At 39.3% G+C, this 14,480-nt stretch overlaps 1 protein-coding gene across 4 annotated transcripts in view; it reads right to left on the bottom strand.

The window, feature by feature from the left end:
* LOC129749654 (homeobox protein prospero) overlaps positions 1–14,480 on the bottom strand; it is a 246,547-nt gene that overhangs the window by 38,140 nt on the left and 193,927 nt on the right. For all 4 annotated transcript variants that reach the window (XM_055744859.1, XM_055744929.1, XM_055744720.1 and 1 more), the window contains one exon: positions 83–227. In XM_055744859.1, coding sequence (XP_055600834.1) covers positions 83–227 — 145 coding nt within the window. The remainder of the gene's footprint in view (positions 1–82; positions 228–14,480) is intronic.

The following is a 14,480-nucleotide window of genomic DNA, read 5'->3' on the forward strand; positions in this document are numbered from 1 at the left end:
TTTGGAGGATGGTTTTTTGAATCTTTTTTCTAGTTTCGACTTTTTTAAATCTGGTGTCCTAGAATCCTTCCACGCTACTTACCTCGATATGATTATTCCGATTGTAGTGTAGGTTGAGAACACGGTAGATTTCGCTGTCATTTCCGACATGGATGTCGTCCACGTTCTTCATTCCTTCACTGACGGCTTGCCGGGCGTACTTCTCCATCTGGATGTAGTAGAATTCCCTGGAAACGGTACGAAAATCTTTAATCTAGTGTCACAAAACGCTTTGTAAAGGATTAAATTCAAATAATAGAACCATTTCCTAAATGTGGTTCTTATGGTTAAAAGTCTTTTATTAAGTTTTAAATTCCTATAAATGAAACATCAAGGTGAAATCTCTTTGTCATTTTTACAGAAATATTTTTAAAAAAATCAATTAGGTTCTCAAGTGTCAAAAACATTATAATTTTTGAGCATCGTAAAAGATGCTTCTACGATCGTAAAATCTTCTCGATCTATAATGTACGCACTGCAACATGATGTAACTTTGTTCCTCAATTTTGTAGTAATTTCGGCTATTTTTTGGTCTAGGGATTCAATCAAACAACTTAGTTTTTGAAATGCCCGACGTTTCGATCATGTTTGGTGGTCTTTCTCAAGGGAATTGGACCACCAAAAAATGGTCGAAACGTCAGGCATTTCAAAAACTAAGTTGTTTGATTGAATCCCTAGACCGAAAAACAGCCAAAATTACTACAAAACATCAAAAACGGTGTAAAATAGAAATGAATTGTTTCTCAATTTTCACCATTGTTAAATTTTTGAATTTTCAATATAATCAATTTTAAACCGCGTTTCTACTTCAACTTTTTGACTTGGGACGAACAGAGCACCATTGATCGGGGCACGATGAGCATTTTCTGCCGTAGAATCTAGCAGCGAATTCAACTCGTTGAAGTGAACTGACTAGTTTGAATCTGACGATTTAGCAAATTGGTGAGGTGTCCGAGAGGTTATCAGAAGACTCGAGTTCGATCCCTGGTCGAGGCGATTTTTTTTTCATCTACCATTCATGATAGAATATTTTGATTGTTGCATTATACGGCTAGTAGCATCATCCGACAAAGCACCAGAAACATAATGTATGTGTGAATTATATGTACTCTACAAACAGACTTACATTATTTTGTTATTGCTTTGTTTGATGGATCTACGACTCACCGTTTAGTGCAAAATGCATCGATCATCACTGGTAAACAAAAAAAAAGCCGTCTCGACCAGGAATCGAACTCGAGTCCTCTGATTATCTCTCCGACACCTTACCAATAGGCCAACACGTCTGGTGAAATAATTCAAGTAGTAGCTCTTAATTCAGATGACTTCATAGAGTTGAATTCGCTGCTAGTTTCGGTGGCAGAAAACGCTCATCGGGTCCCGTTTAATAGTGCTCATTATGCCCCAACAGTGACTGATTTTCAGCTTTCGGCAAAAAAAATTAAAATTTATTTTTAAACGTTTTTATCTTCATTTCAAGTTTCAGCCATTTAAGAAATAGGCTTTTTAAGTGTCTGAATACGAAACAATGTTGTAACTCACATATTAAAGCAATTTTCTATAATTCAATAAGTGTCCTTCAAGGTGGCCGTTATGCCCTTATCTCCTCTATAAAAAAAAACTTCCAAATCGTCTTGAGACCAAGGTTGCCGAAAAAAAATCTGTGTTTTTGACAAAAAAAATTCTCGAATTCTGTGATTTGAACCTAAAATTCTGTGACGGTTTTCTGGGACACTTTTTTATGAAGTTCATAGGAAAATCATGTCAAACATCAACAAAATGGAAATTCCCTACAGTTTTAACTGAAAAATATCAATTTACATTACCTTGTTTTCATATTTTCATAAATTATACTCAGAAATAAAAAGTCGAAAATGACAAAAAAAATTATAATTTTGGAAATCTATACAAAATTTAGAAACTCTGTGAATTCTTTGAAAATTTAAAAACAAATCTGTGATCTGTGACACAGATTCTGTGACGAAATTTTGCTCAAAATTCTGTGATAATACAGATTTTTCTGTGATTTCGGCAACCTTGCTTGAGACACAGAGAATAATTTGGTCAACGATTGTCCGAGGCAACAAAAAAAAAAGATCAACTAATCTCATTCAACGATGTAAATCCGAACGGAAAATCTTGGGAAACAAGTTAAACAAAAATTAGAAGAACCAGGATAATCGTTATCCTCCAAGAGAAATCTTTACCCGTTTCCCAGTAAACCCATGCGAATGTTGAACTGTGTGTGAGAAATCGGCGGGAAAAAATCACCCTTCCTGGTGCCGATATTTACATTGGTTCTCTAGCTTTTTGTCGTTGTTTCCTTCGGTTGTTGTTGTTGTCGAGTTGTATAGAAAAGCCAAAGAGGACGGCAAGAAATCATAAGTTACTTATGCTCTGCCGGTTGCTTGAAATTGTACGAGGGGATATCCTGGCAATTGATGGGAAAAAAGTACCGTCTTAGAAAACGAGTCGAACGTCTTGGAAAGGTGCCTATGCAGTTGCAGCTTGCGTCTTAAAGATTTTCCCCTCTCAAAAGATTTCTTCCGACTACCTGGGGTTTGATTGTTCCCGTTTTTTTTGGCAAAATCGAAGAAACTTAATCCAAGATTTGCGCCTTTTCTCTGCTTTCTTGCAGCTGTCCCTAGAGAGGCGCTCGCCGGGAATAAACGATTGGAAAAAGAAACCGTTATGCTCGATGCAACGTTGATTTGCCATTTTGGTTCAACGTAATTAGCACTAGTCGCGAAGATTATTCTAACCAGCCTTAGTAATAATGGCAATTAAACTGTTATGACGATGCAGCTCAGCCACAAATATCCGCGGGTTAGTGGATGTGTGATTGTGGTCCTTGAGTGAAAACTTGGAACTAGTAGTGGCACTTGAATCGCGCCTGCATCTATGCAACCGCGACAACAGCACAGGACGGTCTGACGCTTTCCTGTCACACCGTCAAGTGCACAAACTAGGTAGGCTTACGGTCCCGATGCGGCATCTTCCAACACCTCTGGCATCCGACATCGTTGACATACAGAGGGAGAGAGACAGCGTAGGCGTTGACACCGAAACGACACTGGCGGAGCCTACTTGAAGGCGCTCAAGTGTGAAACGAGTGCACTCACGTGATCCCGCAGGGTGGCTGCTTGGCTCCAGCGGCCGGAACTTCACAGCGGAAATGGCCACTTTACAGTTGTGGAGCCCCAACACGAGCCCTCTTCTTGGAAGGAGCTAGTCGATAGACACTCGTGCCGGTGTTAGATGTAATAGTTTAGGTTTCGGGCTTATTTCTGAGACGATGCCGCTCAAGCAACTGCAACTAGGAAAGTGCAAGTGCGAAGTTGAGGAAACATAGCAATCATGGTCTAATCAGTAGGTAATTGCTCGCACAATTACACCCATTTGACGTGATTTTTCAAAGCATAAACAAAAGGTTGTACCGTACCGGCATTCCACAAAATAGAGCCATAGAGCTGAGAGCGTTTTGATTTAAACCAGACGTGAACTCCACGCCTCGGCAAGAACGTCACATCCAACTGTCTGTGTTGCAACTCGGGATAACATGCATCCTTTTTGCGACAGGATGCATTTTTTTTCAACATGGGGAGAAAATGTTTGTACTTCTGTTTTCCTCGTGTGCTCCATCATTTGCCGGTTCTGCATCTTCCTATCAGCAGCGTCTCTGGTTTTTTCCCAAGCTTGAGCCGTGGAAGGTATGGGGTCTTTGCTGTCATGCTTTGTTTTCCGCTATTCATTACACATTATGTGAGATAATGTCGTTCTATCGCCTTCAGCCGCCTTCCGAGCCGATCAACCAACGGAAACGGGCGAATATTTCGCGGAACCATCTGACTGACTCAAAATCACGGGCTGAAAGTTTTCCTCCAGGCCAGTGGATTCTTGCTCCGTAAGTGACACTTGCCACCTCCATTATCCTCATCATTCACCCGGCACATTGTCGGAGAAATTAAAAATTCATCAGCTACGACACACGGGTAGTACGCTAGTAGTGCATCGCTAAAACCATTCTGGGTAAGCTGAGCAGCATCACCCGGAGTACAATAGTAGTTACCACGGCAATGGAGATTTTTGTCAGCCCATCTAGGGGGATGAGTGTTTGCTAGCAAACGCCAATTATGAATGTGGACATTTTGCTTTTGAGCGACGACATCATCATCATCGTTTAGTTTGCATTTCTCGTCAAGCTCCACACTGTTTGCTGAAGGACTTAGTTGGAGCATAATCAAGAGTCTATGTTTACAGATGGCTGGCTCCAACGGAATCTCGGAGCATCTTAAACGACACTAGTTGGGATCATTAGTGCCGAGAAGCGCCCAACGGTCAAATTCAACCGACCGGATCAGGCTGGCACGCGGTTCCCACCGGAAGAAAATTCGAAACAATAAAAAACTGCCTAATAACTCACCAACGGTCGTTTTCCAAAGAAACTTTTCTTTCCAAAGTCTAACGACTTTTCCCTTAAAATTAAAAAAAAAAAAACGTTCGCATATCGCACCGGAGCGAACGAATATTGCACCCTAATTTTCAAACCATATCAAGCAGTTCAAAATTTAAAGACCCTCATGCCTTTTGTGAAGCAGCAACGTTCAACGTTTGGTTTTTTTTTACCCCAGGTTTAAATGTCGCTTCTTATTCTGAACAGCCGGCCGTACGGTTACAGCTGAGCGCGCGCGCGTTCCTTGCTCTGGAAATCTTACCTGGTACAATCTTGAAGCGGCGTCAGTTGCCCATAACCCACCACAAACCATACGCAGTTGTCGTCGTATGATTGAAGGGAATTGTGGGAAATTTCTTGACAGCCGGTAGCGTCTCACAAGAAAGTCACAGGAAACGAAGTCAGAAGCTGAACCCAAACGGCACCGGGCGTCTTCTGGCGCGTACCGGTTGCCTAAATGTCACTTAAGCTATGCGCCCTTTGCTGTGGCGCTGTTGTGGAAAACAAATTGAATTATATGAATGCAAGCACTCCTTCAAGAAGTTCCGTTGATTAAAATGCCACAAAGGTTTGAGAGACATTCAAACTATGCTAGATTTTTTTTTGGGTTGACAGTCTAAATTAAGGGTTCGAATCGATTTTTCGTCTTCCATTTAGATCCACTGTTGAATTCCAATTTTGAGATCAGTTAACCATTCAGAACTTGCATTCTAAATTTGTTCTTAAGACTCGCATTTTGAATCTGTATTCTGATTCAGAACCTAATGATTGAATAAGAATTCTTAACTATGAACCCGAATTATGATTCTAAATTATGTATTCAAAGTGCGAATTTGTCATTTTGTTGTAAACTATGATACTTTCTTTAATCGGTTATTTGAATTTTGACATTCACTGATTCAACCAACCAAAAGTCACACAATTACTTAAATGAAGACTTTGAAAGTTGGATATTGGCTGACAAAGAGACACAACTCCCCAATTCCCTTGAGTGAATTATATTGACTCATTTATGAACTTGAAAGTAGCAAAAGTGATTTAGATGTACGCTGTAGGTGACTTATTTTTCCCAATTCCCATGAGTGAACTATATGTACTCATTGAAAAACTTGAAAGTTGCAAAAGTGATTCATATGTACGCTCAAAATTCAAAAAGGGCTCAAAAGTGCCCAGAAGAACTCTAAACGAGATTTTCTTAGTCACAAAAAGTGCATTGAGCAACTGGCCGGGAACTTCCTGGCGGGGTGGCTGTCTAGTTGGCCGAGTGCGACTGCAGATATGCTACGGAATTATATCACCACTTCGAGTCATCTTCGCGTGGCCTTGCGATATCATGTTCGATTGTCACCACGAAGGCCGGGGTTTGATCCCCAAACCGGGCAAGTTTTTTTTTTTTCAATAAGTAATATGATTGCTTGCAGTTTTTTTTTTTTCAGACGAACACAAACAAACACAAGGTCTCAATGAAACTTGATGTTTCCTCGAAGAGATTCCTTTTTCTTAACTCTAAGCGTGCATTTTTTGAGGATATGATGATGGCTAGCATCTTACAAATGCTAAAACCCACATAAAGTGTACTACGTATGCCTTGATCGGGATTCAATCTCATACCCGCTGGCTTAGAAGACTTGAAGGCTATCCTCTACGCCACGGGCTGCGGCATGAAATGTAGGAAAGAAGGAATTGAGAAGTACTAAATGGAACAAATCTCGTCAAACCACATCATTGAGATAATAGATAATCAAGAGAAGGTGATTTCATATAAGCTGGCCTAGGATGAAATTGAGTTAGAGAGAGAATTTTTTGCTCATTTTAGGATTTTTGGAAGCCGATTTAAAGGCCGCTGCACAGTGGGGCAGAACAGGCTTTGTGCTGAACAAAGCCTCGTAGCTTCTTTATATCAGATCATAGAGGTTTAATGCCTTGGGATGAAATGTTCACCATAATGAAAGCTATCTTATCAATATGTTGGTGATTTTTATGCTCAATGTTTTAATGCATTTTTGAAAGGTGCAAAAATGATAATAAACGTCAGTAGAATGATGATAAGTTCACCTTATCTTGATTCCGATAACTTAAAAACGAAAAAAATCCATCAGGTGGTTCCAAACAATTTTTTACTTTAATTTTAGAGTAAATAAGCACGTTTAAGTTTACGTCTTAATTTATACAAAAAACATAAAATTCCATAATTTTAAGAATAAATGTTAAAAATTTCTTCCAAACTCAACCCAAACAAAAAAAATTGAAATGATTTGAAGATTTTAAGGTAATATTTGAAAGTTCGGAATAAATTTAGGTTTTGTATAAAATATTTTAATTTAATAAAAAAAAACTTCTCGTAATACCTATAAATGCTTTCGGAAACAGTAAAACAAAAAAAAGCTTTGTAATGAAATTTTTTTTCTCAGTATGTTAGGATTGGAAACAAGAAAAAGTTAATGATAGTTTCGATTTTTTTTAAGCATTTCAGTGTATTAGCTTTTATATAATTGGTCTGAATCGAAGCAATCGAAAGATTCCTTTGATTCAGTTGAATCATTCAACCAAGTAGGCTCATACCACAACAGAGTGAATAGGGGAGATGAGGGCATAATGGGCACCTTAAGGAAAATGCTTATTTAACCATAGAGAACAGCTGTAATATGTGAATTACATCATTGTTTCGTGTTCCGACACTCAAATAGTCTATTGTCTAATTGGATGAAACTTGAAAAGGTAGATAAAAACGTTTAAAAATGCATTTTTAAAAAATTTGCCGAAAACTGAAAACCAGTCACTGTAGAGGCATAATGAGAAACCCCCCGAGGCAGTATGAGCACCATTAATGAAGGCATAATGAGCATTTTCTGCCGGGAATCTAGCAGCGAATTCGACTCGATGAAGTCAATTGAGTAATAGAGCTACAGCTCAACTTGTATCGTCTGACGATTTGGCCTATTGGTTAGATGTCGGAGAGATAATCAGTAGGCTCGAGTTCGATTCCTGGTGGAGGTGATTTTTTTTTTCTTCATTTATCATTTATGATCATGATTGCACTAAACGGTGAGGCGTAGATTCATCAAACAAAGCAAAAACAAAATAATCTAGGTCTGTTTGTAGAATTCAAAGAATTAACACATGTTCATACATTATGTTTCTGGTGTTTTGTTTGACGGATGATGCTTTGATGCTATTAGCCGTGTAATGTAACAATAAAAATAATCAATCATGAATGGTATGTGCAAAAAAAAATCCTCTCGAACAGGAATCGAACTCGAGTCTACGGATTACCTCTCCGACATCTAACCAATAGGCCAAATCGTCAGACGATACAAGTTAAGCTGTAGCTCTATTATTCAATTGACTTCATCGAGTTGAATTCGCTGCTAGATTCTCCGGCAGAAAATGCTCAATATGCCTTCATTGAAAGTGCTCTGTTCGCCTCTAGTGAACAAATTAAAGTAAAAACGCGTTTTACAATTGATTAAAGTGAAAAATCAAAAATTTTATGATGCTGAAAATTTAGAAACAATGTGTACATCATGTTGCAGTGCGTACATTTCAGATCAACATGATTTAAAGGTCATAAAAGCTTATTTGGTGGTGCTCAAAAATTATAATATTTTCGTCACTTGAGAACCTAGCTGGTTATTATTTAATATTTCTGTAAATATGAAAAGGATATTTCTTTTTTGGTGAAAAATTAATACTATAGGTAGTACGAAACAAGTCCTCATGAAAATTTGTTTAAGAAAATACGTACTTATGTAGAAAAATGGACTTCTCATTATGCCTCGGGTGCTCGTTATGCCCTCATCTCCCCTATAATTGGTGTTTAAATTTAAAAATCATTGAAATTTCATTTTTGCAACGATCTTTCATTAGCCGTTACTCAGTGTCAAATATAAATTAGGCTACAAAAACAGAAGAAATGTAGCCATTTTCTGGCTCCTGTAAATGGGCTTTTCCAATGCCTTTCGCTCATGATTTAAGTTTATATACGTTAATTCTAGCTATCGAATTTATTTTTATTAGAAAGAAAATTTAAAATCGACCCTAGAGTAGTTATTGCATGAGCGTTATTGAATTTTTCCTTGAATCTTCCATAGAACTAGATGAAGAAACTACGTTCACTGAGCATTTTAAGAAGTTAAGCTCGATTTCTGAAAAATGTACAAGTCCAAAATTAAAAAAAAAACTCGATTACTACTGATGAATATAAAGCTGTAAATAAACCCTGTTTACAATTAAATGCATGTTATTTCATGCCCTGGAATAGTTTAGAAAAAAAAGCCACGAAAACATTACTTCAACAATTATATCCTATATCTACGCATAAAATGGAATCGGTTATGAAAGAAAATTAAATTTTTAAGTAATTAAAGTTAAAAAAAATTAAAGTATAATTTGACTGCTATTTGTTTCTATCAAAAAGATCACACACTGATCAGTAGCCTTCCACTCCAAGAACGAGTAACCGAGAAAAATTATTTGAGTTTCAGATAAACACCCAAAACATACCTCAATAAAGTTGAATAACTTCTTCATTAGTTCAAACTTCTTCTTCATTTTAATATGTAACTCGATGTGGAATTTTGCTGAAAAAGTATACTTCAACATGTTTGAAATTGGTTAAAATCTGTGTATGACTTTCTATTTTAACTATATCTCAGACAATGTATTTTGTGAATTTAAAATCATTATTTTTTATGAAAATTGTAGAAATTTCCAACAATTTTAAATGTATTTGGATAACGTCATCAATGAATTGTACTTTACAGAGCGATAAAGGAATCTTCTATTTGTTTCTCATTTTAACGAAATTTTCATCCCAACTTTTCCTACTTATTAAGTTGTTCAAAATATCAAATTTTTCAAAATTTTTGATAGATTTTAGATGCGCTACCAATCTGGTTTCCTAAAAATATAAATTTCGATTTTTTTTTATCTAAAAAATGAGTTTTGTCCGAGCTTTACAGGTTTTGGCCAACAGTGCGCTGGAAGCTGAATAGAAGGTTATTTAGACTTGTTTTGGAACTTGAAAGTTTCAACAAGTACTTAAATTTTTAGCTGCAGATCAATTATGAAGCTGAGTAAGCATTTTCTTAACTGTTTATAGAACTTTTGGTTGCTTGGGAGTGAATTGAATTTCTGACTTTTTGTTAAAACAAATTACCGATTTTATATCAGTTGTAGTTAACATTTTTGCCTAAACTGCATTTCTCTTAAAAGTTCAGATTTATTTTGGAAAACTCTTCAATGCTGAAATTCAATGGTTTTTCAACGTTTTCCGTTCGGTTCACCTCGAAGTCGGAGTTGAATGTCAAACCAGTGATTGACCTTGAAATCTAAATTGAAATCCGTCACCCCATCAAATTCGTTCTTCATTATACTGGATAGACGCGGAGCTCATTGAAAAATCAATTTCTAGCTCCATCCGCCTACAGTGAGTACTGTTTTTTCTCTTTAAATTTTGAGATTATTACTTTAAAGGGAATTCGATGTAGTACTGATCCGTTATGACTGGTCACTTGTCTCTGAAACAGGGGAAATCCCGCAGCTTTCGGTTTGGAAGGAATCCCAATTTCAAGCGAAAATACTCGAAAGGGGTAAATTTAGCTCTGTTGGACCAGGAAGGAAAAATTTTGGAAAGCAATAAGAGCGACTCGTTCTGTTGGTCTCTTATTCTTTGTTCCAAAACAATTGAATGATGCGGCAGTAATCGATTTTTGAATTGTTGAACTAATAGTAAAAACTTTAGATTTCTCGGACTGATATTCTTGGAAGACGTTCAGCTTTGGATAGTTTTTGGGGTTCCTAATTTGGATTTTGGACTGCAATTCTGCCATATTGACTACTCCATTTAAAAAAAAAACTTTCCCCCTCAAAAGTACAGTAAATAAAAATCAAAATTCATCAGGCACATGTTCCAAAAACAAAAATCTGAAAACAAGTGCATCGACCGCGCCAAGGAGCAAGCCCATAAACGGTCCAGAACTAAATCCGAGAAAACTAACTAGCACCGGAGCCAGAAAGAAAACGGCAATAATCCGATAACCACAAACCGGCAGTCGGGCACAGGATTCAGCTTTGGAGGCACAGGCTTAAATCTTGGGAAAGTATGGCATAGAAATTCGCTTCCTTTTGAAGATTTACGGCGTCCAAGACCATCGTCCACTGTGGATCATGGAGCCGGAGGCTTAGAAACAACCGATCCGGGGTAAGGTGCAGCGTAATAGTGTTAAGCCGTTCGTTGGTGCACCAGCTGTATTTTTCTTTCTTTTATTTTTTTTATTTTTGCAGATTTCTTGGTTGAACTTTGAGCTTTTTTTTCCTAATTCCAGTCGTAATGGGGAGCAGGAGGTGACCACGTGCAAAGTGAGAGACACCGAAAATAGACAGACGAGTGCCCTTCCGAGTTCGATGGTTTATATTTTTTACCGAGTCTGTTAGGGAGCCGATCAAGTGACACAAGGGTCCAGCTAGGATTCTATCCCGTGCACATGCACGTACAATGGGCATTAAATTGCAATTGCACTTTATCGCACAGAAGGGACTCCAACATTTTGCGCTACATACTTCAGACCGGTGACAAAAACGCGGCCGAGTAACGCGGCCTGGATCCCGGGGTCCGCTATCTCCGGGTTCGGTGCATAGATGTCTGAGCCTATGTACGGTCACAAATCGTTACCCACTTCAAAACGACGCCTCGGCTTATGTGATCGAAAACCAGGGAAAAAAACAAATACGCCCCAAACTCGACCGAAACTCCGAATTAATCGTTCCCGGATACGGCGCGGGATATTGCTGTTTGCAGAAGTGAAGTGAGGCGAACGTTGTGGCGAAATCGTGACGCATCAGGCAGAGGAATGAGTAAGGCATGATTGAAGCGAGTGTCCAAAAACTGCCTTCCCGCGTATCTAGATCCCATTCCTCGGGCCGCCACCCAGACGTTGGGAGAGACAACGGGAACCATAAAATGCATTTGCGTGTGCATCGTGCGGCCATCGCGAGTGCAATCCCCATTCTTCTGCGCCTGAATACAGGCAAAAAAAAAGAATCCAAAACCGAGATGCGCTCCCTCGCCGTATTTGCAAACGGTGTGACAAAGCAGACATAATAACAAATGCTATTAATTCTAACCGAATATGGATGCAATTTATTTCCGATTTTTTTGTGGACCGAATTGCGCCTATCCGCGCACAGTGTCCTGTGGCCTATCCAATTCAATCCCTGGTCCTTGTTTCCCTAGGATGCCGTCCACGTCACGAGGGGTGGAAGAGTTTTGGAATTTTTGCATTTTTGTGCACGTTTTTCTGCCCGCTTCGAGAGCTCTCGTGATAAACCTTCTTTGGTGAAATGTCCACACGGCCCATCAAAAAGGATTTGTGCCTCGCGGTGCCTGGTCCATAACACTGACGGAAGCAACGGCAGGAAAAAAAACATGCGGCCATGGTGACCTGGCTAGGCTGGACTCCAATTTTTTCCTCCCGGATGATTGTCCACTCGGCGATTTTCCCCAAAAACACATACACGCTCACAGATCCAGACGCGGGCTGCGGACATGATGAATGTGGAATTTTCGCGTGTTTGCATTCGTGTTTCAATAGCCGGGGCTCTTTTTTGCCTTCGAGTAGCCTCGATGTGTCGCTTCGAGTGCATCCCGATTCCAAAAGTGCATGTGCATGTGCAAGTTAACTAACATGGAAACGTGTCCGAAACGCGACGTCCGTCGAGATGAAAATAAACTGCAATACGTTGCCCCAAACCACCTACGCTGCCCGGTAAGCTTTTTGTTCCTGAGCCCCGGAATAGGTTCGAAAAAGTGCTTCGGACTTTGCATATTAGATTTTCATCCCAGCTCGCACCCACTCCACACCAACTAACGGAGTGCGAATTTACCCCACCAGCCAGAACTTCGATCGTCTCATAATTTATCTCTGTTAATTTCGTAGTCAAACTGTCCTATCTCTATTGCCATTCGAAAGTTCTTACAAAAAGGAAAAAAAATGCCAAAAAACCGCATCCTCAAACAAGGGCTTCGTTTGATCGCTACAGAGAATTTAACGAAAAAAAACCCTCTTTCAAGACAATGAATGGAGCGGATGTCACCGACATCGACGCCTCTCAATAGGACGACCGGCAATGGAAGCATAACCCCTAAGTAAATTTGCTCTCGATCAATTACTTGAGGGACTGCCCGCTGCTGGTTACGGATCCATCTCCGTGGTCAAACCCCAAACAGAATCATTAGGCGACCGTCGTCCATACGCTTTTGGGATGCAACTTTCTAGGGAACTCCATATATGTTTACATATTCTTTATGATTCACTAGTAGAAATCTAGTTGGTGGGCAAATGTCAATCTTGACTTTGGGGTCAAATCGTGGCAAATTAATTGGCTGCTGCCAAATTTGCTTAAACTGCTGGTTTTGATGAACATTGGGATCGGAACCTGGGGTTTGGTTCCTCGATGTTCGAAGCAATTGGGATACGGAAAGATGTTGAAAAATTAGCCAACTGAAGCAATTAGTCAATAGTACAAATGTTCGCCGAAAGATGACGCCACCGGTGAATAAAAGGTTACTATTTCCCACGGTAATTCAATGTCAAGATGTTACTTTTCGCAATGTTCTGGATCAAACTTGCACGTTGGATCACCCTAATGCCAGAATGCTTTTTGTTTAAACTCAAAATTAAGTTTGACAAAGGTTCAAAACATAGTTCGATTCTATGAACTTGAAGTTAAGTTCTCTTTTTCCTCCTTGCGATGGTTCAAAACGGAGTTCGAACTGCTTGCTCAAAACTGTTCGCTTTTTGTTTCCTTCGAGCAAAGCTGAGTTCGACCTTATGAACTGAAAATTGAACTCTCTTTGTTGGACTGGAAACATTTAGCGAGTTCACTTCGAACCGAAACAGCAACCAATGAACACGTTGCAAAATTTTGTCGTTTTAGAAAACTAATCGGAAGACTATGAAGGAACGTTATAATGGAATGTCCGCCGTTGTCAGCGTACAAATGAGTCCGTCATTGTCATCATATGGTGAGCGACTTGGAATGTCCGGAATCTTTCGGATGGAGGCAGTGCAGTGGGAGTAACATCCGGAAGTTTCCTTTGTAGTTTTGACCGGGAGTGTTTAAACTTTCCACCACTCTGTAATTGCAATGCAATGTACCGGAACAGCAACATCCGGTTGCAAAAATTTTTAAACATCCTTTAATTCCCAGAAAATAAACAGCTCTTGAATAAAAAGGATACATCTGAGTTCGGCTGCAGAACTTAGTTTGAGTATGCCAATCAGAACTTTGTTTTGCGATTGCCCAGTCGATCTCAAAGTTGAGGGCTGCCACTCAAGTGCTGTTTTGAACCAAAACACCTTAATTTTGAGTTTAAAAAAGAACCGTGCGGGCACGAAGAGATTTTTCCAAAGGGTCGAGCCCAAGTCATCCTTTTTTCCAGCCAAACATCATCGGAGCAAGTAAGATTTATCGGAGTCCACGAGGCCTCAGTCGGAGGCCCAAACGGCAATAGTCAGAGGCCTGAATGGCCAGAGTTAGGAGTCCAAAAGGGACCATAGTTTGTGTCGGAAAGTATTTAATTGTAATAAGTTTTAGTTAGGTAAAAATACAGTCCACTAAGTTTATTGTTAATGTTGAAAGACTGTGTGCGGTAATTCATCGAAGGAAGATGATATCGATCCATGCCATCAGGGGCGATCCTGAACATGATCCGGCTCGAAGGACCAAAAAATGTTCCGAATCGTTCCAAGTAAATCTTCAAAACTTCGAGTGGACTGTATTTGACTCTTGGAACGACCGGAGAACACTTCTGATGGGACCGCGCAAACTGGGTAGCAGAAATTAGCTCCATGAGTAGATAGATGCCTACGAAGCGTTTAATACGGGGATTGCTTCAAAAATGCATTTTTTTGTCTGGTTTCCAACAATGGGTAATACTTAGAACATTATAACCAAACCTTCCGGACTGAACTTCAAATGCACTCGA

This window comes from Uranotaenia lowii, chromosome 1 (genome assembly GCF_029784155.1).
Source record: "Uranotaenia lowii strain MFRU-FL chromosome 1, ASM2978415v1, whole genome shotgun sequence".
In the NCBI taxonomy this organism is placed as follows: Eukaryota; Metazoa; Arthropoda; class Insecta; order Diptera; family Culicidae; genus Uranotaenia; species Uranotaenia lowii.